The sequence below is a fragment of the Zonotrichia leucophrys genome, chromosome 7, assembly GCF_028769735.1.
Source record: "Zonotrichia leucophrys gambelii isolate GWCS_2022_RI chromosome 7, RI_Zleu_2.0, whole genome shotgun sequence".
Lineage (NCBI taxonomy): Eukaryota > Metazoa > Chordata > Aves > Passeriformes > Passerellidae > Zonotrichia > Zonotrichia leucophrys.
In genome coordinates this window covers 36,486,162-36,513,932 of record NC_088177.1, presented here as the reverse complement: position 1 = coordinate 36,513,932, position 27,771 = coordinate 36,486,162, and the positions used below count along the sequence as shown (strand labels likewise).

The 27,771-nt window shown below is 51.1% G+C and overlaps 2 protein-coding genes across 3 annotated transcripts in view; one reads left to right on the top strand and one right to left on the bottom strand.

Moving 5' to 3' along the window:
* NDUFA10 (NADH:ubiquinone oxidoreductase subunit A10) overlaps positions 1 to 2,501 on the bottom strand; it is a 29,217-nt gene extending 26,716 nt beyond the window's left edge. The window contains exons 1-3 of the mRNA XM_064718342.1: positions 2,355 to 2,501; positions 1,390 to 1,558; positions 164 to 379 (exon numbers count right to left, since the gene is read on the bottom strand). Coding sequence (XP_064574412.1) covers positions 164 to 379; positions 1,390 to 1,558; positions 2,355 to 2,447 — 478 coding nt within the window. The 5' untranslated portion in view covers positions 2,448 to 2,501. The remainder of the gene's footprint in view (positions 1 to 163; positions 380 to 1,389; positions 1,559 to 2,354) is intronic.
* A 3,192-nt stretch (positions 2,502 to 5,693) lies between these two features.
* On the top strand, positions 5,694 to 25,710 carry LOC135450705 (uncharacterized). Of its 2 annotated transcripts, XM_064719129.1 has the most exons (10): positions 5,694 to 5,823; positions 8,165 to 8,352; positions 18,837 to 18,952; positions 20,812 to 20,901; positions 21,153 to 21,252; positions 21,361 to 21,485; positions 21,612 to 21,802; positions 22,123 to 22,232; positions 22,511 to 22,652; positions 22,965 to 25,710. In XM_064719129.1, exons 1-10 carry the CDS (start codon positions 5,783 to 5,785, stop codon positions 24,691 to 24,693), a joined length of 2,832 nt encoding a protein of 943 aa, XP_064575199.1. In that variant the 5' UTR covers positions 5,694 to 5,782; the 3' UTR covers positions 24,694 to 25,710. The 2 variants fall into 2 exon arrangements, with proteins under 2 accessions (XP_064575199.1, XP_064575200.1); XM_064719130.1 differs by lacking the exons at positions 5,694 to 5,823; positions 8,165 to 8,352 and adding an exon at positions 18,017 to 18,144.
* The last annotated feature ends 2,061 nt before the right edge of the window (positions 25,711 to 27,771 follow it).

Genomic DNA, 27,771 nt, shown 5'->3' with positions numbered 1-27,771 from the left:
CTCTTTCTTTAGTATAGTTTTAGTATAACATCATTTTAATATAATATCATAAAATAAAATAATAAATCAGCCTTCTGAGATCATGGGGTCAGACTCTCATCTCTCACCTCGTCCTGGAAACGTCACAAACACCTTCCACCCCATACCCTCCCCTGAGCCCAACCTGTGCTGAGCAGGTGCTCCAGGGCGTCGGCGTACTGCAGGACGCGGCTGCTGAAGAGCCACGACTGCAGGCGGTACGAGTGCCCGTCGGGGGCCTTGGGCTCACTGTAGAACTTCTCCAGGCTGCAGAAACCACTGAACCTCTCAGGCAGCAGCTGCCCATCCCCTGAGAGCCTGTCCTGGTAGTGGATGTCTGCCTCAGGGAAGTACTTCATTCCTGAAAAGGAACCCACAGCGGGAATGAGCTGCGTTTGTTTGCAGCTAACGCCTCTCCAGCTGCTGAGCACACAGCTGCTCCTTGCCTGTGGGAATCCACAGAATCAGAGGGGTTTGGGAAAGCTGCAAAAGGCAGGCCTCAGAGATAACAGAACTGTGATTAGAGCTAAGCAGCAGCCATGAGATAGGTCAGCAGAAAAATTATGTAAAAAGTAGAAAGATAAGGACACACAGAACAATGGTCTGTGTATTAATGCTTGGCTAGAATAACTCATTAAGCTACAGAAAAGTATGTCTGAGATACTAGGAAGTTCTAAGCTTAATAATGGAGCTCTGTGCACTGTGTTTTAATGCTTACAAGCAGGTATTGTATCCAAAATAAGCAATATTGTTTACTGAAGGTACGTGTGCTTACAGTGGTCGGATAGAACTACTGTCAACGTGCTTTTGCTTTGTGTGATTGGTCAAAAAACTTTTAAAGTAAGTTGTAACGTGAAGTTCTTGGTCTGGTGTCAGGGCTGTGAGCTGCTGGCATCTTCCCATTGCCATAACCATGTAATGAGACTGATGCTGGAAGATAAAACAGCTCAAGGCACGTTCCACAGCAGCCCTGTCCTGTTGGTGATTTGTGCAGAGACCCCCAGGCAGCAACACTTGCCCAGCTCCCACACAGCCCCAGCTCCTTGCCCAGCTCCCACACAGCCCCAGCCCCTGTGCCCACCACAGCAGAACCCAAACTCCGAGCTCTGCCCCAGCCCAGGCAGAGCTGAGCTGCTCCAAGCACATCCACGTGGAACACCCACGCTCTCCAGGAGCACACAGGCTCCCTCAGAACTGAAGCCTCACTCACAACAAATCCCCATCCCAAGCCTCACCAGCACCACCCACAGACCCTCCCCTCTCCCTCCAGCATTCCCCAGGCAGGAGCTGCTGCTCTGGTGAGCTTCCTCTGCACAAGAGCCACGATCAAACCCTGTCAGCCCTCAGGGAAGCAGCCACAGTGAGACATACCCAGTTTGTCTGCTAACTGCTTGGCCAGCTGGCCCTTCCCAGAAGAGAGGTTCCCCTCCACTGTGAAGACTTTGCTGTGCTCTGTGAACTTCTTGGTGGTCCTTTCTCCCAGGATGTAGGACAGCCACCCATACTGCCTGCTCTGCTCAGGGCTGGTGTGGATTCTTGCCTGGAGGAAAAACCGATGGAAATCAGCAGATTTAGATGGATTCTTTAGCTAAGAACACACACAGGACACGCTCTGATATATCTAATACAAGGAATTGTTACTCAGTAACCTTGGCACTGTCATTTCAGCTTAGCAGCTGCAGCAGTGCTTAGACTGGGAAGTCGTTCATGAAATTAAAGGCTGAGAAGACAGAAAATACGGAACAACTTCCAGTCTGAAGGCCAGACGCACAACACCCCCAGAGTTCCCAAGAGAGATCCCACACAAAACTTTTGCTTGCATTTTGTGTGGTTTGGGGCACATAATAACACAAAATTCGCTCTCAGGAGAGTTACAGCTTCATTTCAATATGGCTTAGTGGGCAAAAGCTTGGACGCCGCTTCCAGCCTTAACTATTCCACGATTTCTGAGAGGTGGCTAGAGGGACCCACCTGAGCTATGAGGTGAAGGCAGGGCCTTTCTGAGAGCTGCTCAGAGCCTCCCTCAGGGCACCATAAACACTGCTTATCTATCTAACTGTACAAACCTCATTCCGAGCGGCGCAGTGACCTCCCTCACACAGCGGCGTCCATTCCTGTCTAACACTCCTTTCCCCACAGCACCGCTGCCCAACGCTGCCCACAGCCGCCACCGAAGCTCACCGCACTCCCCTCCCCGGCCTCTGCTCCAGCCTGCCCCGCATCCCGCCGCCACTCCCAGCCCCGGGGTGAGGCACCTCCGGCCCCAGGCTGTGCTGCCCACCCACCCCAGCAGGACAGCGCTCCGGACACAGCCCTGCCCAGCCGCCGGCACTCACCCTCAGCAGGACGGAGCCGCTGTCCGGCGCGGAGCTGCCCCGGCGGCCCCGGGTGGCCGCGGCCCGGCCCAGCCGGGACACCCACAAGGACATGGCGGAGGGCGGCGGCGCGCGGCGATGACGTCAGCAGGAGAGGCGGCGCGCCGCAGTGATGAAGGCGCCGTTAGGCCACGCCCCTTGAGAAAGGCCACGCCCACGATCCGTGAGGGCTCTGACGGTAGCGGGGACAGTGACAGGCACAGTGGGACCGGGAACGGCCCGGGTTAGGGATTAGGGGGGACAGAGAACAGCCTGGCCAAGGAACAGGGCTCAGGGAACAGGCGGGACCAGGGACAGTCGGGTCAGTGTGCAGGTGGAACAGGGAACAGCCGGGTTAGGAACAGGGAACCGCGGGGTTAGGGAATGGGAACAGTCTGGTTAGGGAATGGGAACAGCCTGGTTAGGGAATGGGAGCGGCCTGGTTAGGGAATGGGAATGGCCGGGCTAGGAATGGGAACAGCGTGGTTAGAAAAAAGGAACAGCCTGGTTAGGGAATGGGAATGGCCTGGTTAGGAACAGGGAACAGCGGGGTTAGGGAATGGGAACAGACGGGTTAGGGAATGGGAACAGCCTGGTTAGGAATAGGTGGGAATAGGGAACAGCCAGGTTAGGGAGAAGGTGGTGTGAAAAACGCCAATCAGTTGTTTTTAAAATTTTAAAAGTTTAATAGTAATAAAATGGTTTAAAAATAGTAATATAATTAGATTAATAATAATTTGGACAAATTTAATTAGGACAATATGTGACAATAAATACAAAGAGTTACTGATGGTCCGGGTACCTTTTTCTGGGCAGCACAAGCCCGAAAAAGGACCCACGTTAACAGAGGATTAACCCTTGAAAACAATGGCCTGTTGCATATTCATACACCTCATACATGATGCATAAATTCTATTGAAACACAGGATTCTGTCTGGGCAGTGTCAGCTTCTTCCTCCAAATCCTGACAGTGTATTTGCAATGGGAAGAAGTTTGTTTCTTCTGATAATGGAGCAATAAATTCTCTCTCTGAAAGATTCAGGTGTCCTGTCACTGCTATCTCGCTGCGCGTCCTTTCTTTAGAAAAAAAGTATCCTAAATAGCACAGTTTCTATTTTAACACTTTGTTATGACCTAAAACTATATTTAACACACTACTTAAGAAAATACAGCATAACTTTCTAACACAACGCATACAATATTCATTTGAATATTTGCAAAAAGCCAATCATAGAATATGCATTTTTTCACAGTGGGAATAGGGAACAGCCGGGTTAGGGAGAAGATGGGAATAGGGAACAGCCAGGAATAGGGACAGACAGGATGCCTGCACTGTGCCACCCGCAGGTCCCCACAGGAGGGAGCCTGGGATGGGTCTCTTCCCAATACCTGCACATCCAGTTGTCCTAATTCCCTCCACACACTGCTCCAGGTGCTGGAGCAACATCTCCAGGCTTGGAGGCTGGCAGCGTGTGCAGTGACCCGAGCCCTCATTTAAACACATTAAATTAAATTCCTGGGCCTGGGAAGGTCGCAACCAAACGTTTTCCACATTTCCCATCAAAGTGACGTCGGCTCTGCTGAGCTGGCACCTTTGTGACACCATTAGCGGCCTCTGCTTTGCCCCCTGGCAAGAAGCAATCAAGTTGCACGTCAAGGATTTATCCCTGCAATTTGCAAACAGCTTGAAAAACCCAGCCAAACAATCCACAAAGGATGTGTCCAGCTTTCCTTAACAGCTCTGGCTGCAGCCAGACTCGTTGGATGCTCCAAGACCTGGCCTTGAGCCCTTCCAGCCACAGCTTCCCTGGCCAGCCTCAGCACAGCAGCTGGAGCTGGTTTTGGGGGAAGAACAAAAACTTTGGGTGGCATTAACTCAGGGAAAGGAAAAAAGTGAGAAAAAACAGGCTGGCTTTTCCTGAAGGGCCATCAGGCTCTGGAATGGTGATGCATGGACATGGTGTTTGCCAGGATTCCGTGTCCCCTTGACAATGGCCCACAGACACGGTGATCCCCACGTTCCTGGAGCATGGTGGCCCATGGATCATCCTGAGAAAAACTAAATCACAATAGCGTGTAGAATTGTGACGTAAAGATTGGGACTAGAAACAGCTGATAAATAAAAATTGGGAATAGAAACTGCTGAAAAAGCTTATGAGTGCCCCTATAAATACCTGTAACCTTCAACTATCAGTGTGCAGCTGGAGGGAAAACTTCCCCTGCTGTACCCAGCGCTGTATTGCTCATACTTTACCAAAATAATTAATAAATTGACTGCTGCTTGAATAATGACCTAGTCAAGCTTCTTATTCATAACAAGTTCTACAATAGTAACCTTTTGAAGTATAATTTTAGAATATTGCTTGTATCCAAACTATAGCTTTGGAATATATATAAAGGAAATATGCTTATCTCACGCCTTAATAAAGCAGAGAAAAACAGCTTGAGAAAGGAAGATGAACATCAAATCAAGGATTAATAGTTTCGACCAAGGGAAGGTGGACATCGCTGTTATGGGATTTACAGTCCTTGTAATTAAAAGGTGGATACATGTGACCGTGTTCACAGGGGTTCTTGGATTGGGGAAGAGACGAGAATGTTGGCTCCATGTTTCAGAAGGCTTGATTTATTATTTTATGATATATATTACATTGAAACTATACTAAAAGAGTAGAAGAAAAGGTTTCATCAGAAGGCTAGCTAAGAATAGCAAGGAAAGAATGATAACAAAGCCAGCTGTGTCCAAGCCAGCTGACTGTAATTGGCCATTAATTACAAACAACCACATGAGACCAATCACAGATGCACCTGTTGCATTCCACAGCAGCAGCAGATAATCATTGTTTACTTTTTGTTCCTGAGGCTTCTCAGCTTCTCAGGAGGAAAAATCCTAAGGAAAGGATTTTCCATAAAAGTTGTCTGCGACAGACCCACATCTGGGGAGCTGGACTTCACCAGATAGGATTCGTCTTTCTTCTCTCCGAAACCGGACCACCACCATCTGTGGATGCTCCTTTTGGGATACATCCTGAGACAAATTAAATCACAACAGCATATAGAACTGCGATGTAAAAATAAGGAATAGAAACTGCTGAGAAAGCTGATGAGCACCCCTATAAATAAATACCTGTAAACCTCAACTATGGGTGTGCAGCTGGAGAGGGAAAACTTCCCCCGCTGTACCCAGCGCTGCATTGCTCACACTTAACCTTGGCTGCTTGAATAGTGCCATAAATAAGAAGTGTCAAGCTCCTCATTTATGACACTAGGCACCGCGCTCCGTGGGTTCGGTGTCCCCAAGGGCGTGGTGTCCCCAAGGGCGTGGTCGGGGCGTGGCCGGTGCCGGTGGCCGGAGCCCCGCCCCGGGCGCGGTGCCGCTGTCGCCGCTGTTCTTGCCGGTGTTGTCGGGGATGTACGCGGGCAGGAAGAGGAGAAAGCCGGTGCCCAAGAGGTGGGTGCGTGGGACGGGGCAGTGAGAGCCCGGCTGGGCTCTGGGAAGTGCCTTTGGGGGAGCCAAAGGCAGCGGCAGCAGCAGCACGCTTGGATTGCCGGGTTTTAATCAGGGTTAATTGGAGCTAACGCGCTGCCGGCTCCGGCACGCTGGTGGGAGAGCAGAAATCCCGAAGATGCTCGTCCCCCGTAAGCTCGCCGCGGAGTTTGAGCCGCTCGGCGGTGATTTGCAGGCTGGGTTGTTTTTGGTGCCCGCCTAAATCAATCGTACAGCGATTAGTAATTACCAAAACACCTGGATTCTGTAATTATTAATTACCACGCTGCTCAGTAGCCGTTGCATAACATCCCCCTCGGTGTCGCCGGTGTTTCCTGCCTCCCTTATGCCTTCCCTAGCTCCCAAGTCCCACCAGCCTGTTTAAGCTCAGCTTTTCCAGGTGTGTAGGAGCTAAAGGTGGGTGTCTGTTTCTGGGAGGCTGTGGGGAAGGACATGGATGAGCTGAGTTCAAGCCCAGGATGAAGGAGGGAGCATCAATACTTTAAACCTGTGGTGAGGTGACCCTGAGCCTCTCTTGGGTATTTAATTGAGAGTCTTGTTGTGTAAACATGAAGGATGGTTGTTTTGCCACAAACCTGTCTTCTGGTCATCTCGGAGTGGTGATTCCAGCCCTCAGCACACCAGCCTGAGGGTTTGGGCTGGATTTGTGCATCTCAGGGTGCAGGAGAAGGTGTCTCTTTGGAGCAGAAGGGCCTTCATTCCCTGAGTTCTGCAAGGTCAGCCTTGGGAATGGGAAGAGATTCATTTTCTCCGTGCTGGGTCAGACCTTGGAGCGGGATCCTGCTGGGAGCGGCCAGGCAGAGCAGGGCTGGTGGCAGTGGGACGTGACAGGGAGGATGGGCTGAGGGGCTTCTCCTTCTTACTGACTTCAAAAAACTCTTCTTGAGAATTAATAGATCAGCTCAGGCAAGTCCCACTGTCAGGAGTAATCTCCCTTGGTACTTGCCAGCTTGCAGAAGGGATACACTTCCCCCGTTCAAGGAGCAGCTGGGGAAAAACAAACCAGTCCCATTTTCTCTTCTTTCTGTCTGTTTGGAGCTGGATTTGGATGGTGAGTGGCCAGAAGACTTTAAAGGATATCTGAGGAATCTCAGACAAATTTTCTGAAACCTAATTTAATTTTTCCCCTTCCTGGTGCATGACTGTGATTTCAAAAGTGTTTCAGCTTTGTAAACAGTTCCAGTGTGTTTTACCCAGCTTGTGTGGACTAGTTTGGAGCTGGGTTGTGCCAGCCTCCCTGCGAGAGGGGATATCCCTCCTGATGCAGCTCTTACAACCCAGCAGGCTCCAGCTTTCCTGGGGAAATGCTGCAGTTTTCCATTCAGCCTTAAAAGACCCCTCAGTCTCTCCCTGAGCTGCAAATTCAACAGGCACTTCGGTGCATTTCATTTAATGCTCATTTCCTCTCGTGTCACACATGCGAGCAGCCCTGCCAGATGAGATTGGAGAGTGGTGGTAGAGGAGGGAGCTTAAATTGCTGCTACACACTGGCAGGTCCTGTTATCCAAAGCTCCTTCCTGAAGAGAGGCTGCGAGTTTGTGGTTAGACAAATTACATCAAACCAAACGAGCTGCGTGTTAGGGGTTGCAGATCTGGGTTTGCCTTTGAGCTGTGAAATTCAGATTGGCGTTAAAAAATGAAGGACACAGGGCGAGATCCAGGACTTGTTAAAGTTATTAACTGAGCTCTTATTGCTGTGCTGGGGTTTTGGCTAGGGTGGGTGAAATAAGTGCAGCTCGCAGAGATGGGACCTCGTGTAGGCTTCAGGCTGCTCTCCTGGACACTGTTCCTCCTAAGTTTGGCATCAAATGCTGGTTTAATTTGGAAATGCCTATCTGAAAGGGACAGAAATCAGAATATTGGAAGAAAACAAAACTTTTTTTTTTTTTTTTTTAAGAGAGGCTCTTTTCACAGTGCAGTGCCCTAAATCACCCTATGCAATTTCCCTTTGTTTAAGTCCCAGAATCCCAGAATGGTTTGGGTTGGAAGAGACCTTAAAGCTCATCTCATTCTGCCCCATCCCTGGAAGTGTTCCAGGCCAGGTTGTACAGGGCTTGGAGCAGCCTGGGATAGTAGAAGGGGATGGAACAAGATGAGCTTTAAGGTCTCTTCCAACCCAAACCGCGCTGTGATTCTGTGATTTCTAAGAGGAGCAGTGTGTGTCTGTGTGTGTGTAAAAATCTTAATAATTTCACTGTTGCGGCTGCAGCAAAGCCAGTGCTGGGTTTGAAAAGAGCCTGCTGGACAATCCCAGTTTGATTATCCTCTCCTGTGCCTCTTGCAGCCCCAAAGCCCCCCCTGCCGAGGGTGTGAAGTCCAACCCCTCCAAGCGGCACCGGGAGCGGCTGAACCAGGAGCTGAGCAAGCTGACGGGGCTGCTGCCCTTCCCCGAGGATGTGCGCTCCAGGCTGGATAAACTCTCCATCCTCCGCCTGGCCGTGGGCTACCTGAGGGTGAAGAGCTACCTGAGGGGTGAGTGTCCGTGCTGGGAGGGGGGAAAGCCCCTGGGATCGATCCCCACTGCACAGCTTGTGTTCCACTGTGACGGCGTTCACAGGGGTCTCAGGATGAGGGGAGAGATGAGGATCTGACTCCATGTTTCAGAAGGCTTGAGTTATTATTTTATGATATATATTACATTAAAACTGTACTAAAAGAATAGAATAAAGGATTTCATCAGAAGGCCAGCTAAGAATAGAAAAAGAAGGAATGATAACAAAGGTTTGTGGCTTGGCTCTCAGTCTGAGCCAGCTGTGCTGTGATTGGCCATTAATTAGAAACAACCACATTAAACCAATCACAGATGCACCTGTTGCATTCCACAGCAGCAGATAATCATTGTTTACATTTTGTTCCTGAGGCCTCTCAGCTTCTCAGAAGGAAAAATCCTAAGGAAAGGATTTTCCATAAAGGATGTCTGTGACATTCCACCCCAAGCTTTGAGATGGGAGGTTGTGTTTCCTGAGAGAAGCGTGATGGTGAGTTATAGGAGCAGGCCCTTGGATGTTGATACTGGCAGGAAAATGTCACCATGGATGGTGGGAGACACTTGGGGGCCTGCTCTGCAAAGTTCCTCCATCTCATTAGCAGCCATTCTTTATGTCCAAAAATCCAGCCGGCCTTTATTTTATGTCCTTTATGTCCAAAACTCCTCCTGTGTCACACTCCCAGCACCCTGTGGGGAAGTAGAGAGAGGTGGGTAAAGCATTGTGTCTTGCTGAACTGCAACAATTCCCTCATCTGACTGGAACGGCAATTTAAAATGAAATTCACTAAATAATTGAATGTTCATGATATAATACGTATTACATGTTCCCTTTTACTGTATTTCATATTCTGTATTTCCTTGTTTATTCCATATTTGGTATTCTTATATTTATTCCATATTCCTTCTCCCTCCCTCCTTCTTCAACTCTTTATTATTATTGCAGTTACAGTGTGTGTTTAATAAATTTTAACATTATATATGGTGCAGAGCCTGGGTGGGGGCAGTCACCACATTCCCAGGAGTCACCAGCACACGTGGATATGGACATGTCCCCTCTGCAGTGACTTGGGCCTGATGGAATGGGAGCTGGACACTGGGGAATGCAGAGCATATGGGGCAGGAGGGCAGCAGCAGCTTTTTATATTTAGAGGCTCCTATTGTGTCTTCTCCCCACGGCAGATTGGCTAAACTTGGCTCCCTTGGTTTTTCCCTCGTGCCCACTCCTCTGGGCTCTCCCAGGGCCCTCTCCAGCTGGGATGCTGGGCTCCAGGAGGAGACTCCTGTGCCAAACTCTCCAGATGGGACCTGTGCCTCCAAGCAAGAGCTGGTTCCCAGTGGATGTGCTCAGCGTGTGCTTCCCAGCGAAGAGAGCAGCTCTGGAAAAGCCTTTGGCATTGCAGGGGCTCTGCAGCCCCATTCTGCCAGGCCAATTATTCCCATCTGGCCACTTGCCTGTGATTGCCAGCTCCTTCCCCTGGCTCTGCCCTGAAGTTCATCTTGTGTGACTTCAGATCATCCCAGATACATCAGGCTTGGCCTGGGTCTCAGGTGTGCCTGGTGAAGACCCGTGCCAGCTGCAGGTCACAGCAGCCCCATGCTGCTGGTGTGTCCTGTTGGGAATTTTGGGGGGACGTGCTGGCACCCCTTGTGCTCTGCTTTCTGCCTCAGGTTTGCTGTCCTGTGCTTTGTGCTGGCTCTTCTGCAGCAGGCATCATCTGAGGAGCATCCCTATCCTCACCCGCAGTCCAAGCCTGGCCTTATCTCCAGGCAGGATAGAGATGGATGTTTTGATAGAGTGGTAATTGCCTTATCTCCAGGCAATTGAGAAACCAATTGCACAGTAGGCTCAGGGTGATGCCCTGAGGCTCCTTTTCCCCTTGTGCTGCATTTTCTCCAGCCCTAGAGTGGAGCTTCCATGTGTTGTCTGCATCTTGTCTGGCTGCTAACACCAGGAGAAATCTGAGAAGGGGCTTCCAGCCTTCTCCACCTTTTCTGGTATTTCTGAAGCATGGGTGCTGTGGAACAGACCTGTTTAATGGGGTGTAGGAGCCTGGGGCAGTGTTTAGGGTGGGACAGAGCAGAAGACAACTGTGACAGTGTTAAGGTTAAGGGAAGAGACAAGGATCTGACTCCATGTTTCAGAAGGCTGGAGTTATTATTTTATGATATATATTGCATTAAAACTATACTAAAAGAATAGAAGAAAGGATTTCCTCAGAAGGCTAGCTAAGGATAGAATAGGAAAGGATGATCACAAAAGCTTCTGTCTCGGACAGAGTCTCCAAGCCAGCTGACTGTGATCGGCCATTAATTAGAAACAACCAACATGAGACCAATCACAGGTCCACCTGTTGCATTCCACAGCAGCAGACAATCAATGTTTACATTTTGTTCCTGAGGCTTCTCAGCTTCTCAGGAGGAAAAATCCTAAGGAAAGGATTTTCCATAAAAAGATGTCTGCGACAGACAACCACAGTGGGTTTGGGTGCTGGTATCTGTGCCTGCTTCCACAGGGGATACAAGAAAAGGACTTGATATTCTGCATGGGATCCTGGTTTCCATTGCAGGGTGGTGACTCACTGCATTGTCCTTTGAGTCTGCTTTGCTTTTAAATATTCTCCTCTGTCTGTGCTTTAAGGAGAAACCAGACTAATTAGTAGTTTTCTGGAAATGCTAAGCCTCGGGGCTAGAGGGGGAAGCTCTGGGAGCTCCTTCCATGCTTCCAGGAACTGATTCAGGGTGTGTGTCGCAGACATCTTTCACGAAAAATCTCTTTTTTTAGGATTTTTCCTCCTGAAAAGCCTCAGGAACAAAATGTAAACAATGATTATCTGCTGCTGTGGAATGCAACAGGTGGATCTGTGATTGGTCTCATGTGGTTGTTTTTAATTAATGGCCAGTCACAGGTAGCTCAGACTCTCTGTCCAAGACACAAGCTTTTGTTATTATTCATTCTTTGTTATTCTATTCTTAGCTAGCTTTCTGATGGAACTTTTTCTTCTATTCTTTCAGTATAGTTTCAATGTAATATATATCAAAAAATAATAAATCAAGCCTTCTGAAACATGGAGTCAGATCCTCATCTCTCCCGCAATCCAAGAGCCCCTGTGAACGCCATCACAGGTGTGCACGCTGTAACTCCCCTGTGCCCCAGGGCAAACACTGCAGGTGATGCACAGCTCTCTCTTGGGATCTCAGCCTTCCCTGCACAAAACCAGGGGACTCGGGGCTTGGTCTGCCCGAGCTCTGCCCAGCCTGGGTAGCGGTGACAGCTCTGGTGCTATCGCTGCCTCTGCCTCAAAGGCGCTTTAAAGGTTTTGTCACTCGTGTCAACAGTGGCTGGGCCTCACTGCCAGATTTGTGCTGAGCTCTGTCTGCAAACCAATTTGCAGTGGTTGCTACTTGGACCTGTGTGTGACAGCCTCCCAGACAGATCTGGAGTGACACTGCTGACGAGAGCAAGAGCCCAAGGAGAAAAGCTGGTGTCTCTGCTGCCAACTGCCACGATGCTCAGGCCCCTCTGTGCTGTGACTGGCTGCAAAGAGGGAGATCTCATAAAAGCCTGGATGGATTTTAGTGGCTTGCTAAAGCTCCAGCTAGCTGGAGAGTTGTGTGTCCTACGGTTCCTGTAGCAAAGGAAGCAGATGTTGGGATTGCAGATGTGGCTCTGCCAAGGGTGAGCGAGAAAATTGGGCTTAAAATGCTCTCTGAGGTGGAGAGGGTGTGATTAGGAAATGTGCTGCCATGTCTTCTTCCTAGGAGAAGAGAGGATCAGAGTCCCACACGGATTTGGGTTGGAAGGAAGTTCATCCCATTCTACCCCTTCCATGGGCAGGGACACCTCCCACCATCCCAGGGTGCTCCAATCCCTGTCCAGCCTGGCCTGAAACTCTTCCAGGGATGGAGCACCCACAGCTGCTTTGGTAATTTGTGCCTCACCACCCTCACAGGGGAGAATTCTTTCCCAGCATCCAACCTAACCCAGTCTCTTTCAGAATCCATGGAAAACCCTGTCCTGGTGTGAGACCACACTGGAGTCTGGCAAAGCTTGGGATATCTAAGAGCTCCTAGCAAACAGTGAACAGTGGGCTGCCTCCCCATGCAGCTCACCTGGCTGGCGCTCAGGAGGCCTCACCAGGTCCTTTCCCCACTCTGGTGCTGGTCTCACCAGCTCCCTCCCCAGTGCTGTGCTGCAGGGCAGCTGGCAGCAGGTCTCCCTGGGTAATCTCGCTGCAATCAGCACTAAATTAGCTTTTTTTTATTCATCTCCTCTTTGTTTGTTGTTACCAGAGCTGGCTGTTGGGCCGGAGCTGCAGGGGTCTGAGGCAGTGAAAGGAGTCAAGCCCAAATCTGTCCCTGGGCAAGATCCTGCAGGAGTGTGTGGAATGAAGGTTTGCAGCAGCAGGTTGGAGAGGCTGGTGTGGATTTGGGGATGCCAGCGCTCCCCAGGGCATTTCTGCGCTCCTCAGAAAACGCTGAGTGACTTTTCCACGGAGTTTCTAATCCGTGGGTTTGGCATTTGTCTGTCTCACTTGGATGGCATGAGTCTGCTCTGCTTGGCACCGTGCCTTTGTTCAGCAGCTGAGGAGGCAAAGGTTGGTGCTGATTTGACAGGGTTTGGGATTGGATCCAAGACAAAAATGGTTGTGTGTGGCTCGGTGTTGCTGGAGGAGCTCCTGGTTTTTGGATGCCAGGCACCTCTAGGGCCTGTTCAAAGAGAAGTGTTTGCCATGGGTGAAGCTTGTCAGTGTAACCCAGTCTGAGAGAGCAGATCTGGCTCTGGGGTTGTTACCAATAACCTTTTATTTTCAGCACCAAATCTATGCCAGAGGCAAGGGATGTGTTCTAGCCTCCATGGCTGCCTTGTCACATTTTCCTTTGGGAATGTGATGGGCGAACAAGTGAAGAGATTAGATGACTCTGCTCCTTTTTGTTTGTCCTGCTGGAAGTTTTTCCTCCTCTGCAGGGCTTAGGAACCTCCTTGCAGAGGCAAGAAAGCCAACCCATAGAGGGGGTGTGTGACCGTGTTCACAGGGGTCTTAGGATGAGGGAAGAGACGAGGATTTGACTCTATGTTTCAGAAGGCTTGAGTTATTATTTTACAATATATATTACATTAAAACTATACTAAAGGAATAGAAGAAAGGATTTCATCAGAAGGCTAGCTAAGAATAGAAAAAGAAAGAATGACAACAAAGGTTTGTGGCTTGGACTCTCTGTCTGAGCCAGCTGACTGCGATTGGCCATTAATTACGAACAATTAACATGGGCCAGTCAAAGATCTGCTTGTTGCATTCCACAGCAGCAGATAACCATTGTTTACATTCTATTCTTGAGGCCTCTCAGCTTCTCAGGAGGAAAAATCGTAAGGAAAGGATTTTTCACAAAAGATGTCTGTGACAGGGGTGCTCTTGGGGATGTATGGGGCCCATCCTGATTCATTGATGCTGGAACCTCTGCTGATCCTGTCTGGCATCTTCCCTGGCTGAGTGAACACCTTGCAGTCCTTGGGGATCACACCAGCAGCAGGAAACCTGCAGTGCTCTGGGTGGTATTGGGGTTTGAAACAGAGCTGGATTTTTCCCTACTGTCTTAAAAATTACACACAGCCCCAGCACTTTGAATATGTAAGTGATGACCACACTGCCCCAGCAGATGCCTGGGACTTAGCTGGTAATGCAGATGGCTTTTGCCACGGTCTTTTTCATGGAATTATGGAATCACTGAGCTTGGAAAAGACCTCTGTGATCAAGTCCAACCATTAACCCAGCACTGCCAAGCCCACTACTGACCCATGTTCCTAAGCACCACATCCATGTGTTAATTCCCATTAACTGTCCAAGATGCACTGCAGGAGATTGGAAAAACTGGGCAAAAACAGCAAAAGGGAATTGTCCTTTTACCCAGTTACTTTTGTTGTTGTGGGTATATTATAGATTGGATACACGTTGGACCTGTTGCCTTTAATCCCATTAATTTGTGATCTCAGCTGCTTGGTGTGGGAGTCTGAACTGCTCCATTAGAAGGAGTGTGTTAAATGGGATGAATTAGCCAGCTTTTAATACAGCTTCTCACCTGCTTTGTGCTGCCTGGCAGCCCGTGGGGGTCTCTTCTCCTAGCCAGCCACTGTTTCCAGTCCATCTTAGCCCTTGGCCCCTTGCAGACCTGGCTGCAGCAGGCTGGGGGATCCATGGCTGTCACAGACATATTTTCATTAAAAATCCTTTCCTTAGGATTTTTTCCTTCTGAGAAGCTGAGAGGCCTCAGGAACAAATGTAAACACTGATTATCTGCTGCTGTGGAATGCAACAGGTGGATCTGTGATTGGTCTCATGTGGATGTTTGGAATTAATGGCCAATCACGGCACAGCTGGCTCTCTCTCTGTCCGAGCCACAAACCTTTGTTATTCATTCTTTTCTATTCTTAGCTGGCCTTCTGATGAGAACTTTTTCTTCTATTCTTTTAGTGAAGTTTTAATGTAATATATATCATAAAATAATAAATCAAGCCTTCTGAAATATGGAGTCAACATTCTCGTCCCTTCCCTCATTTGAAAACCCCTGTGAACATGGTCACACATGGCTCCAGGTGGGATTCCAGAGGGTGTCATCTCCCCATCTTGTCTCAAGCAAGGGGCTGTTTCAGGAGTGACCCCCTCCCTCACGTGAGGTTTCCTGTGTTGTAAGTCAGCTGGGATATGGTTAAAATGTTGGGGTTTTCCCTTCCAAGTCAAAAAGTGTCGGGGGATACACTATGGGTGAATGAAGGTGGTATAGAATGCAATCTTATCCCCCGACGAGTTGTAGCTGGACCAATTACTAAAGATTAGGAGCAGGCCTGATGTTAACAGGTCACAGCTGTAGCAAGTAAGAACAGTGGTATAAAAGAGTGGATTGGTGGGATCTGGAGTCAGATGATGACTACTGCAAGGACCAGGAACAGTCAGTGCTGAGAGGAGCTGCATACAAGAAACATCGAGGAGTTACGAAACTCTGGTGGTATGGAACCCTTTCACCATAATGATAATAGAACTCTTGATATGTAAGACAACAAAAAAGTGACTGGGAATAGCCTCTGTACCCTTGGTGGTTGCATGGGCCTGGAGTCCTCTGCTTGGGATTGCTCCCAATCCCGATGGTTCTTGGCAGTTTGAGTGAGGATGAGTTCAGAGACCTGTTTGGAGGAGGAGAGCCACAGGAACAGCAGGGCCCCCTGGCTGTGAGCACCAGCTGCTCCACACCGCCAGCACTTTGGGGGCACACAACATCTCTTCGAGTTTTCCTGCCCTCTCTCCATGCTCCAGACCTTCTCCCCAGGTCAGGTGTGTCCCATGGGAGACAGATTCTGGAGGATTTTTGAGCTCAGCTGTGCAGAAATGGACTGCTCTGTGCTTGAGAAAAGGGGAAGCGAGCACCTTTGGTGGGAGATTAAAAGCCCCTTCCTGAGATCAGTGGGAGAGGTGAAGAAATTTTGCTGGAAAGCCCAAAATGGGTATTCCCTGCTGGATTCTGAAAGCCACAGCAGCTCTCCCCAGCTTTCCCTGCAGATGCTGCTGGTGTACACTGGGAGAGAGCTGGAGGCCAGATGCTCTCAGGATGTGCATGCTCTCAAAAAGTTCTGTGCCCTTTTGGAGCTTTATTTTGGGAGAACTTGTTTCTTTTTGAAATCCCCTGCCAGCCTGCCTCATTTCAATGCTTTAGAGAGGAGTGAGCCCTTCAAAAGAAATCAAATTTTAAATGAGAATCGATGTTTCATTTTGAAACTATTAGGCTCCATGAAGTGCAAATTGAAGCCACGTGGTCCAGATGGGATTTTTTCCCTTGGGGATCACATGGCAATCACACTTTTTGCTTGGTGTCTCCAAGCAAAGATTCTGTTGAATCTCATCTTGCCCAGAGGTCTCACATGCCCTGAGCAGGCAGGTCTGACAGCACAGGATGGAAAAGAGCAGAGGCTGTGGCTGATGGACAAGGTGGGGATGCTGCCTGAGCATCTCCAAGGAGTGCTGAAGGTCAGAGGGAGCAGGAAGTGTCCCAGCTCTGGCAGCCATGGAGATGAGGGCTGACTCTGCTCCAGAGCACCCTCTGCACTGCAGTTTGTGTCACCTTGTGCAAGACCTGCAGCTGGATACCCTCACCCTGCTGCATCCATGCCCTGCATGATGAAACCTCCATGGGTGGGTGCTTGTTGGCACTCAGGCTCCAGGAGTGAATACATCCCAGCGATGCTTTCATTTCAAATTAGTTTTGAATTCAAACGTGCCAATCCATTTTTTTTTTTCTGCAGAGCAAAGTGTCCCAGATCAGCAGTTGCATGTGAAACTTCTTTAGATTCCAAATTGTTTTGGTTTTGGTTACCAGAGAAGAAACCAAACAAACATTTAAAGCATTTCAGTGTTGTAGTGAGAGTTTCTGCCATGGAGAAAACTAAATGTATGGATGGTTTGAGGTGCCTCCTCATATCCAGAATTCAGAGGATCTTTTCCCTTTGGATCCAGCACCACCTGACACCCAGGGCTGAGCTGGGCAGGCAGTGCTCTCTGTTGGGATGTGAATTACATAGGGTATCAGACCTCAGGGAGCTGCACAAGCTGCTGGTGGTGGCAGGGGTGGGGTGGTTCCTACACAGGAGCAGGAGCTGCTTTGAGCCTTTCTGTGATTTTCTCTTTTTTTTTTTTTTTTTTTTTTTTTTTTTTGTGTGTGAGCTGGTGCAAAAACATGCCTTGAAAATCATCCTTTTGCTGGTTTGAGGTTTTTTTTCAGTGATAATCAGCAGATAAAGGATCGTGCTGGAGATGTCCCTGGGAGCCTTTGTGCTCATTCCTGTTCCCTGAAGAGCTGGTTCTGTGGGAGTCCTGTGGTGCTCCAGGTCACACAAACAGGGCAGCAGGATGGCTGCACCCAGGGGTGTTACCTTGAAGGCATCCAGTGCTGAAGCATGAGGCAGCTCCTGAATTGTCACAGCCAGAACTCCTGCCAGGGGTCTCAGAGCCCAAAATGCTTGTGGTTTTGATTATGACTTGTGGAGCAAATTACTAACTTTGTATGAAGATCAGCAAGCCACAACAGTTCAAGTAGAATGTTAGTGAAGTTATCACGGAGTGGAAAAGTAGATTTTAGGGTTTTAGGTATGGGAGTTCAAGAAGCAAGATGGAGGGATCTGGGTGTGTCCAGCCTTTCTCCTTCTTCTTCTTGGCCTCCAACTTCTGCTGTGATGTTAGAGTTTGGTTTAGAGTAGAAGCAAGGAGTTGCTGCCATGAGCTCCCCAGGCTGATTCAGTGTCGGGATCTCTCACTGCTCACAGTGACCTTGAGAAAAGTTGGAAAGTCTCTTTTCCCAGCCTGGCACTTGAAGAAGGAGTCAGGGCTCTTCGTTTCTCGGTCTCAAGGTTGTTTATTGTATCTTATCTATAAAAAATTTTCTTCTCCCCTGCCGAGGTCCACTCAGCAAGACAGTCTGATGCACTCTGCCTGCCCCAGGGCGGTGTTATCTTTTTATACTAAAAACAACTACACGTACAATATTTACAATTACTTTCCAATGCCTATCACCTATGTTAGACAGTGAGCTTCTACTCTAAACCAATCTAAAAGTGCCAACATCACAGCAGAAGATGGAGGCCAAGAAGAAGAAGGAGAAAGTCTGGACACACTCAGTTCCCTCCATCTTGCCTCCTGAACCCCCATACCAAAAACCCTAAAATCTACTTTTCCACGCCATGATAACTTCACTAAGATTCTACCTAAACTGTCGTGGCTTGCTGATCTTCATACAAGGTTGGTAATTTGCTCCACGGGTCATAATCAAAACCACAGGAATTTTGGGCTTTGTGCCAGGGTCTCCGAGACCCCTGGCAGGAGTCTGGGTTGCTCAGGACAGCCAGAGATGTTCTGGCTCTTGACATTCTCCAGCCTGGGCAGCCCAGAAGCTGGGCATGGCTCTGTGAGTGGGCTCTGTGCCAGTTCCCAGTGATGGTCACTCCTTCCACCCAGCAGCTGTATGAGCAGCCCTGGGGTGGGGAGGAGGAGCGGGAAGCTCCTGGCTTGCCTCTTCTGTCGCAGACATATTTCATGAAAAATCCTCTTTTATTAGGATTTTTCCTCCTGAGAAGCCTCAGGAACAAAATGTAAACAATGGTTATCTGCTGCTGTGGAATGCAACAGGTGGATCTTTGATTGGCCCATGTTGGATGTTTCTAATTAATGGCCAATCACAGCCCAGCTGGCTCGGACAGAGTCCAAGCCACAAGCTTTTGTTATCATTCCTTTCTATTCTATTCTTAGCTGCCTTCTGATGAAATCCTTTCTTCTATTTTTTTAGTATAGTTTTAATGTAATATATATCATAAAATAATAAATCAAGCCTTCTGAAACATGGAGTCAGACCCTCATCTCTTCCTGTCATCCTCAGACCGCTGTGAACACGGTCACACCTATTCCACACTGATTTCTTGCCTTCTCACTTGCAGCCACAGCTTCAAACGTTGGCAACTGCGTGGATCAGCCCAGACCTCCAGGAGGGGACAGATGGACAGAGCTGCAGGGTGACAGGGAGCTGTTCCCTGAAGGAGAGCTGCTGCTCCAGGTATGGCTTGGTCATTTGGGGTCTGCCCAAACTGCTCTGGAGCTTTTTGTGGAGTGGGAAGAGACCCTGCCTTGCCCAGAGCTGCTTCACTGTGATTCCAGCAGGCACTGAGTTCCTGGGGACAGAGATCAGTGGCACTGCCTGGCTGGGATGGGTCCAGATCCCCATTCCCAATGTTTCCTCTCATCCCACTGCAATTTGCTGCCCCTTTGATTGTGTTACATCTCATGGACACGAGCTCCATCCCAGCCAGGAGGTTCAGGGATGTCATGTGGTGGTGTGAGGATGGATCCCTGAGTAGTTCCCAAGGTGCTGGGTTGGTTCATTATCTTTAGCAAAGGGCAAGAGGAGAATGTTGAGAGTGTGGGACAAAACATCCCCCAGGAACTCCTTGCCCTACCTGGGGCATCGTGTGAGCTCTGTAGGGATGAGTCTGGCCAAGACCTTCAATCATTCCATGCTCTTGCCATCTCCTGTGCCTGGGCTCTCGCAGAATCCCAGAATGGTTTGGGTGGGAAGGGACCTCAAAGCTCATCTTGTGATGAGCTGCCATGGGCAGGGACACCTTCCACCATCCAGGCTGCTCCAAGCCCCATCCAGCCTGGCCTTGGGCACTTCCAGGGATCTAGGGGCAGCCACAGCTGCTCTGGACACCCTGTGCCACCCTCAACTCTCCTGTAGGCTTTCTGGGCCTTCAGTCCTCTTCTCCCACCTCTCCAAACACTGGCAGATGGATGCTTGGCTCTCTTTAAGCCTGGCTTTGGTCGCTTCAGCCCTGCTCCTGCAGGACCCTGCCTTCCAGGCAGCAGGCAGTGTGAGCAGACCCCCAGCAGGAGCCTCCATGTGGGGTTTTGGCGAGGCAGTGACTCCTGGGAGCTCGGTGTGACTTTTGGCAGTGAATCCTGCACCACACGAGGTCCCCCAGGGTCCCAGCTGTGTGTGAGTGTGATGGTCACAGAGGAACAGCTGGATACCAGCAGGGAGCGCGTGGCTGCCCCAGCCTGGAGCTGCTCCTGAGCACTCCCCAGGGCTTTGGGTTTGGACCATTTGATGGCAATTTGTTGAGCCATCAACATCAGAGCATTGGCAGGCTGGGGTGATTGAAGGCATCTGGAGAGCTTATGAGATGTTACTGTGACAGAAATCCCCCTGCTGAGCTGTCTGGTGGCTGTTTTTTCCTCCCCACGAAGATGATTTTAAGCATATATTGTGATTTGCAGAAATCTCTGGCTTGGGGTCCTTCAGGGGGCTGTAGCACACAAAGGGAAGGGACTAGTCCCTCAGCAAGCCGGATCTGTATGCTAGGTTTCCATTTAGGGTGTTCTTTCCCTAATTTCTCTCCTTCCATTCACTAATAAATTAAACATATCACAGTCAAGAACAGGAGGTATGAGTTACTATCTAGTGCAGTGCTTTGCTTTTGAGGGAAATCAGCCTGAAATGGTCACCAGAATCATAGAATATCCAGAGCTGGAAGGGACCCACGAGGATGATCATGTCCAAAGCACAGCCCTAGGAGAGTGTAGCTATTCCCAGATGGAAAGGAGGACTCCAGATCCTCCACGGAACCTCTCCTTAGCTGGTCCCTCCTGATGCAGGAGCTGCCCTGCAGTGACAGGGGGTTCCATGGGGGGTTTGGAGAAAGTGGTCAGTCCAGCTTGGATCATTGCTTGTGCTGAGAACAAGAAACTCCACTGAACTGGACCTTGCATGGCTACCAAGTGCTGTCTCTCTTTGTGGGGTTCCTTGTTGGGGAAGAAGGATGCTGAAGGAACATCCAACAAGCTGGGAGGATTTCATGGTTCAGCAGCTGGATGGAAGCTGGGCAGAGTAAGTTTGGACTGAACTTTTGCTTTCAGGCACTCAATGGATTTGTCATTGCCGTGACTGGGGACGGATACATCTTCTACATCTCCCCCACCGTGCAGGACTACCTGGGCTTCCACCAGGTGAGCACCGTGTTCTCCTGGCTGGAAACAGATGGATGCAGTCCTGGTGTGGGAAGGAGGTGCAGATGGAGAGCAAAGCTTCCCAAAGGCGGCCAGCTCCTGTGGCAGGGGAAGGAGCTGGAGTTTGCCTGTTCTTCACACTCAATCCTGCACTTTTAGTACTCAGGAAGGGAAACCTTCTGCCCTGTCCTCCTCCTGACACGTCTGCCAGGCTGTCCAGGAGCAGACGCTGTTCTGTTTTGTCATTCCAGTCGGATCTCATCTACCAGAGCGTGTACGAGCTGATCCATGCGGACGACAGGGCCGCCTTCCGCCGCCAGCTGCACGGGCCCCCGGTGCATGCTGCTGACTGTGAGTGCCAGGCTGATCCTGCAGCAGGATCACTCGAGCACCTCTGATCCAGGAGCTCAGGCTGTGCAGCACAACTTGGAAAACTTCCTGTTGCCTTTTCTTTTCCAGCTTTTCCCCCTGAGCAGCCGCTGCTTGCCGGCTCGCAGCGCCTCCGTGCTGAGAAGCAATCCTTTGTGGAGAGGAGCTTCACCTGCCGCTTCCGCTGCCTGCTGGATAACTCCTCGGGATTCCTGGTAATGCTGGGACACCCCTCTGCTCCTCCTGTGCCCGCAGAGCCTCTTGTGTCCTATAGGGATGAGAGCACAGCCAGTTCCCACCACCCTGTTTGCTTCACACCCATGTTTTCTAATCCATGTAAGGCCTTGAATTTCCGTGGGCGCCTGAAGTTCCTTCTTGGGCAGCAAAAGTCAGCAGCAGACAAGTCCCCAGTTGCTCTCTTTGCCATTGCCACACTCCTCCAGCCTCTCTCCATCCTGGAGCTCCGGACCAAAACGCTGATCTTTCAGACAAAGCACAAGCTGGACTTCACTCCCATGGCCTGTGATTCCCGGTAAGGCATCTCACACTTTCCCTGTGGCAAAATCCTGGTGCTGGACAGAAAACTAGACCTGGTGGGGATGAGGAACACCTGACCCAGCTGCCATGGCCTGATGTATTTGTCCCTCTACTGCAGGCCCCCAGTAACACGGGGGGAGCAGGTTAACTGGGCACCAGCACTTCTTGTCTGCTGTGGTTTGGGTGCTTTGTGGAACAGGGGATGCAGCTCAGCCCAGGGTGGAGCATTGCCCCACCAAAAGTGGGGTCTGGCCAGTGGGGTGCAGCTGTGGGGGATGCATCCCTGGTGTCACTACATTGCTGTGCTGTCTCCAGGGGGAAGGTTGTCCTGGGATACACGGAGGTGGAGCTGTGCAGGAGGGGGTCCGGATACCAGTTTGTGCACGCGGCCGACATGATGCACTGCGCAGAGCACCACGTGAGAAGTGAGTGCTGGGGGGGTGTTTGTGGGGTGCCTCAAGGCTCTGGCCTGGGTGTATAATTGCTCCTTGGTGCTGTCTGTCCTGGGGCTGGAGCAGCTGTGACAAAGGCTCTTCCTCCTGGATGAGCTCAGGGAGTTGGCAGAGAGACAGCATGCTGCATCTCCTGCCCCTGTAGCACGGCCATGAGGCAATACCCAACCTCGTGGCATCTTGCACATGTCATTTGTCTGCCCCCATGGAGGATCTGTGTCTGTGGCACTTCTTTTGTGTCCCTGCCCCAGTGATGAAGACGGGCGAGAGCGGGCTGACGGTGTTCCGGCTGCTGACCAAGAGGGGCAGCTGGGTGTGGGTGCAGGCCAACGCACGGCTGGTCTACAAAGGGGACAGGCCCGACTGCATCATCGCCCGCCAGCGAGCCCTGTCGTGAGTATTGCTGTTCCCCTTCAGCTGCTCTGGGCCTGGGGGGCTGCCCGAGGCATGAAGAGGCCGTGGAGGTGGAGGGAAGGGGAGGTGAGGTTGGCACTTTGCAGCATTTGTCCTCCTGAGCGATGCAGACCTCTCTGTGGGCTCCCCAGAGCCCTCTTGTAGCCAGCCCAATCCAGCCCCCTTTTCCTCTAGAAAAGCCAGGGCAGGGCTGTGAGTTCTCCACCCCCTTGCTGTTAGAAGGGTGGTTTTGCCTGGCCTGGAGGAGCTGCTCATGCTGTTTTTCCATCCCTTTTTGCCTCCACGCCGAAGGAATGAAGAAGGCGAGGAACATCTCCACAAGAGAAACCTGCAGCTGCCTTTCAGCTTTGCCACGGGGGAAGCAGTCTTGTATGGGAATGCCCTTCCTGGGTTCTTGGACTCGTTCCAAGCCAAGGAGGAGCTGCAGGTGCAAGCAAACTCCAACTCAGAGCAGCGCTTGGTAGACCCCAACTCTCTCCTTGGGGCCATGATGAAGCAGGATGCATCCATATACAATTCCCACATGGATAACGTGCCTCAGTTCTCCTTGCCAGGTTTCATCCCTGAGCCTGATGGGCTGACCCAGAATGAGGACACCAGCAGTGCCAAGGAGGAGAGCAACTCCCTCCTGGTGGTCATTGAAACCCTCTTTGAGAAGAGTGAGGTGGATGGAAACGCCTGCCAGAGCCTGAACGCGGGCAGCACGGAGCTGCAGCAGTGGGAGGAGGCTGTGCTCAGCCTGGGGGCACAGGAGGAGCCACCAGCTCAGGGGCTTGGCACCAAGGTGCCATCCTGTGTGGGGCAGGTGCTCCTCAGGGAGGGTGCTGGAAAGAGCCTGGAGTTCCAACGCTGCCATGAGGAAAGCAGTGCTGTGGCTGACTTCCAGCGCTGCTGGGCAGCTGGCTCAGCATTCCCAGCAGAGCCCCAGGCAGCGGGCACATGGGGAGGCCAGGGGGCTCTGAGCTCCATGGGCTCTGCTCCCTCTGAGGGCAGCTTTGCCCAGCCAGAGCAGCAGGTCCTGTTCAACCCAGCCAGGCTGGTGGCAGGGACTGCGCTGGGTGTCCCCATGTCCAGCAGCAAATCCTCTGCAGCACTTCAGCTGGCAGACCAAGCCCTTCAGGCAGAAGCCACCCTCTCTGCTCCTCTAGATAACACTCTTCCTGCTGCTCAGAGCCAGCCTGGGTGCCAGCTGGTGGGCTCAAACACCTTGGGGACTCTGTGCCACAGTGTCCCTCTCCAGGCAAACCCAGCCAGTTGCCCATCAGAGGCTTCACTGGTCGTAGCTCCAAAACAGCTGGAAGCTGCAGGAGCATACCTGGAGTCCCAGACTCTGCCAGGTGGCAGCCCTGAGAATCCCCCAGGGGCTGGGCTGTGGCTGCCAATCCCCTCCCAGTCTTTTCCTTGCCCTGCCCAGGGCTTGCATGAGTCCCTGTTCGCTGGGGATGGGAAGCTCTGTGATGTGGAGGTTGCTCTCCCTGCCCCCTTAGGAGCCAGGCAGCTGCCAGGGCATGGTGGCTTCCCCAAACAGCCCCTGGCAGGCCATGCAGAGCCCAGCTTTTCCTGGGAGGGGGAGCAGGCAGTGCCCCGAGAGGAGAAGTGGTTCTCACAGCCGTGGCTCCTGCAGGCTGGGGCAGCTCCAGTGCACCACAGCGGGCTCCAGCCGGGCTCCAGCACGGATCCCAGTGCCCACCAGATGGACTGCATTGTGCTGTCCGAGTGCCAGTATGGAAACAGCCTTTTCAGGCATGACAGCACCTTCCTGAGGGATGCTGCTCAAACACCCCTTCCCCAGCAGCCAGGTGCTTTGCCTTGCCCTGCTGAGACCCGCCCTGGAGCACCCTGCTCCTCACCAGGCTCAGTTCCAAGGTGCTCAGCAGCTCTCCCTGTGAAGGTGGGTGCAGGAGCCCCCCTGTGCTCCGGGCAGGGCCCTGGCTGCCCATCAGTTCCCCTCTCAGCTGGGCGGCCCCTCTGTGCCTGTGAGATCCAGCTCAAGGTGAGGTGTGAGGGCTGCAGGACCTGAGGAGGGAGCAAGGGGTCTGCCAGGGGTGCAGCCACGCCATCCTCTGTGGGCAGCCTGGTTTGGAGCTCACTGTGAACCGGGAGCCCTGTCTTGGAAAGCCACCAGCAGCTGTGAGCTCTTCTTGTACCTGCCTGTGGTGCCTCTGGTATCTCAGGATTTTGTCTTCCAGTGCTGTCAGGCAGTCTAAGATTGAGTGGTTTGTTCCATGAGGAGTCTTTCAGGGAGATGCCGCTGTGCCAGGGGCAGCCTCTTGCGGATGGAGCTGCTGCCTCACAGGCAGGTAGCACTGAACTGCTGTTTCACAACAAAACAGCGTGGTCTCCTCATCTCCTGTGTTGGACCACCCTTGACATGCTGCTGTTTAGTCCCCTGCATCATCTCTGCCAGCCTGAGCCTCTTTTCCTCCTGTGCTCTCCATCTCCTCCAGAGACCCTTCCGAATCCTTTGGAAAAGGTGTTACCAAGCACTTCAAGAAGCTCAGCAGCACTGAAGGGTCTTGGTGGGAGGTGGAGTTGGTGGGAGTGGAGGCAGCTTGGGGATTTGGGCTCTCCAGCAGCCTCCCAGGGGAATTTGGGGGAGGTGGGTACCAGGCCATTGTAACCTCTCTGGGATGCAGGGTGGGGAAGGTCCAGCCAAGCTCCGCTTGGATTTATCACTGGCTTGTCCTTGTCATCCTCTTCTCTGCTTCACGGTGCTGTGGGACAGAGAAGGGTGGGGGCTCCCCCTGTGGTTTTGCCAAAGCAGTGAGAAGGAAAGGCAGGAAGGGATGCAGTGACCACTGGCTGCCTCTCCACTTCAGACCCACTTGATGCCCCTCAAACCATTTTTTCTGCAGCCCAGAACAACCACTTTGTTGAACTCTCTTCCTTTTCTATATATATAACCTAAAATGTGAATGAATTGTTTTTTTCCCCACCATGAGTGCAAAGTCTTGCAGATCCATCAGGGAAACCCACAAAAACAAAGCAATGACTGGGGAGGGTGGGGATGATTTGAGACCACAATGACTTGCAGCATTGGGTCAGAGAGACCAGAGTGCTGGGGGACATTCACACCTTCCCCTCATGCACCCTGAATATCACATCTGCCTGGCACACCAGTATTAAGCATTTAGGGATCAAATTAAATCAGGTAATTAGTGCAGGGCCAGCAGCAAGCCCACATGTCCTGGTGTAGAGTGGCCTCATCTCCCTGGGTCTCTTCCTTCATGCCCAGCTTTGCCTCTGTTCATGGGGCCTGGGAAAGGTCAAGTTCCTCTCTGCAGGCTGGGAGCAGAGCAATGCTGAAACGTGCTGGACCACTCTGAGGTGGCTTCAAGGAGCACCTTGGCCGGGCAAGGAGTTGACTGGCCATGACCCAGATCCAAAAAGCAGCAGGATGGACTCTGCTCACCAGCCTCTGTTGTTCTGGCACTGGGGAGATGGTTTTGGGGGCATTCCAGAGGCTCCCAGTGCTGCCAGCAATGGGCCTTGGGGTGGGGCACTGCTGCTTGGGGCCGTGACAGTACCCCCCTGTGCTCTGATCTCTCTGTACCTCGTGGCTGTACAGATAAAGTCTGTTCTGGTGGCAGCGTCTCATTTTCTGCTCTGTGATTTCTTTGTGCTGCTGGTGGCAGCTGGAAGGTGCTGAGGAGAAAAGAGCTGTCCGTAGCCTGTGTTTGGTGATGGATTAAAGGGTGATTTGCTTCGTGCTGATGTTTGTTTTGACCTGAAACTGTGAGAAATGACTGCTCACTTTGAAAATTTAAAAAGGTTTATTAAACCTTGACAAAAATACAGCAAAGGACTACATAAGGGAAAATTTGCAGTGTTGGGAACTGCCCTTCGTCCATACCATGTGGCCGGTTCATCTTCAAGATGGGTGCTGAATCTTTTATACCCCTGAGGGTTGCATCAGCCAGCCCTGGCCCCACCCAAAGTCTGTCAGTCGGCTCTTCTTTGCCATTTATCAGTGCAGACTGCTTTATAACTGGATTGGGGGTCAGGTGTTGTCATGCTGCACCCCCTAAGCACCAAGCTTTTCCATTCCCCACTGCCCCATGCAAGGGACACATGTGCAGCCTTCTTTGTACCTGTCCCAGACAGCCCAGGCTGTCTGATGGCAACAATACAGGGGGGAATGGGAACTGTGGGGAGAACAGAGGGCATCTAAACCACAATAACATAGTTACACATCACTAAAGCCTTTCTGAATATTCACACAATAGTTATCCCTTTACTGCGAGAGCCAATCATCTCATGATCCATCTATAGCAAAACCTTGTCTCTCCATTTCTTCCTTGACTGAGCAAGTGCTGGGAAAAGCCCAAGCACACACCTGGTGCTGGGTGTGTGACACTCTCGTTGTCACTGTCCCCAGCTACTGTGGGCATGCATGGCAGCAGAGGTGTGACAGTGTCCCCCCTTTGCACCCCCAAACTGCCCTGTGGGGTTGTGGGACTCACAGGCAGGGTTACTCTCGGCATTGACACACGTGGTTTTAAATATCCGACTATGAAAAATTATTACAGAGATGCCTCTGCCCAAAATAAGGTGTAAACGACACCATATATGAATGCCAATAGCATGGATTTTTATTTAACAGCAAACATGAGGGCGGGGAGAGAGAGGGAAAAGATTATAGGGTGGAGAGAAAGTGACTGCAGACTACACCCATCGAGTGGTGAAGGGAAGGAGTCCAACACACATCACATCCATGGGGTTTATAATCTGCTGAGGCCAGGTGGGAACATCTCCCTGGGGCGGGGAGTTTCACACTGGATAATACTGTGGATCACGGGACACCTGGGGACTCTTTACACCTTCTGAGATGTTGCAGCTGTCTACAAGTGAGAGTAGTTAAATTAATTATGGCCCATCAGTCGGGATGGGCACCTTCAGCTTGTGTGTGAGTGTCCCCGGACTTAGGAACAGGAGTTCTCACAGCTGAGCCATGACGTGAGGGAGAACATTGGCATGATAAAGCCTTACTGCACATCGGAGGATTTGCCTCTTATCAGCCTCTTCCCTTACCCGCAAGCCTCAGGTGTGCGCCCTTCTGCACCTGGCAGAGCACCAGGGGGATTGTTCGAGCCATCGG

What these genes read in the sequence shown, in the direction of transcription:
- LOC135450705 (XM_064719129.1), top strand. Translation starts at nt 5,783, where the DNA reads ATGTACGCGGGCAGGAAGAGGAGAAAGCCGGTGCCCAAGAG. An exon ending in AGAAAGCCGGTGCCCAAGAG is followed by an intron (nt 5,824 to 8,164) that starts GTGGGTGCGTGG and finishes TGCCTCTTGCAG; the next exon opens with CCCCAAAGCCCCCCCTGCCG. An exon ending in AAGGAGAGCTGCTGCTCCAG is followed by an intron (nt 18,953 to 20,811) that starts GTATGGCTTGGT and finishes TTTTGCTTTCAG; the next exon opens with GCACTCAATGGATTTGTCAT.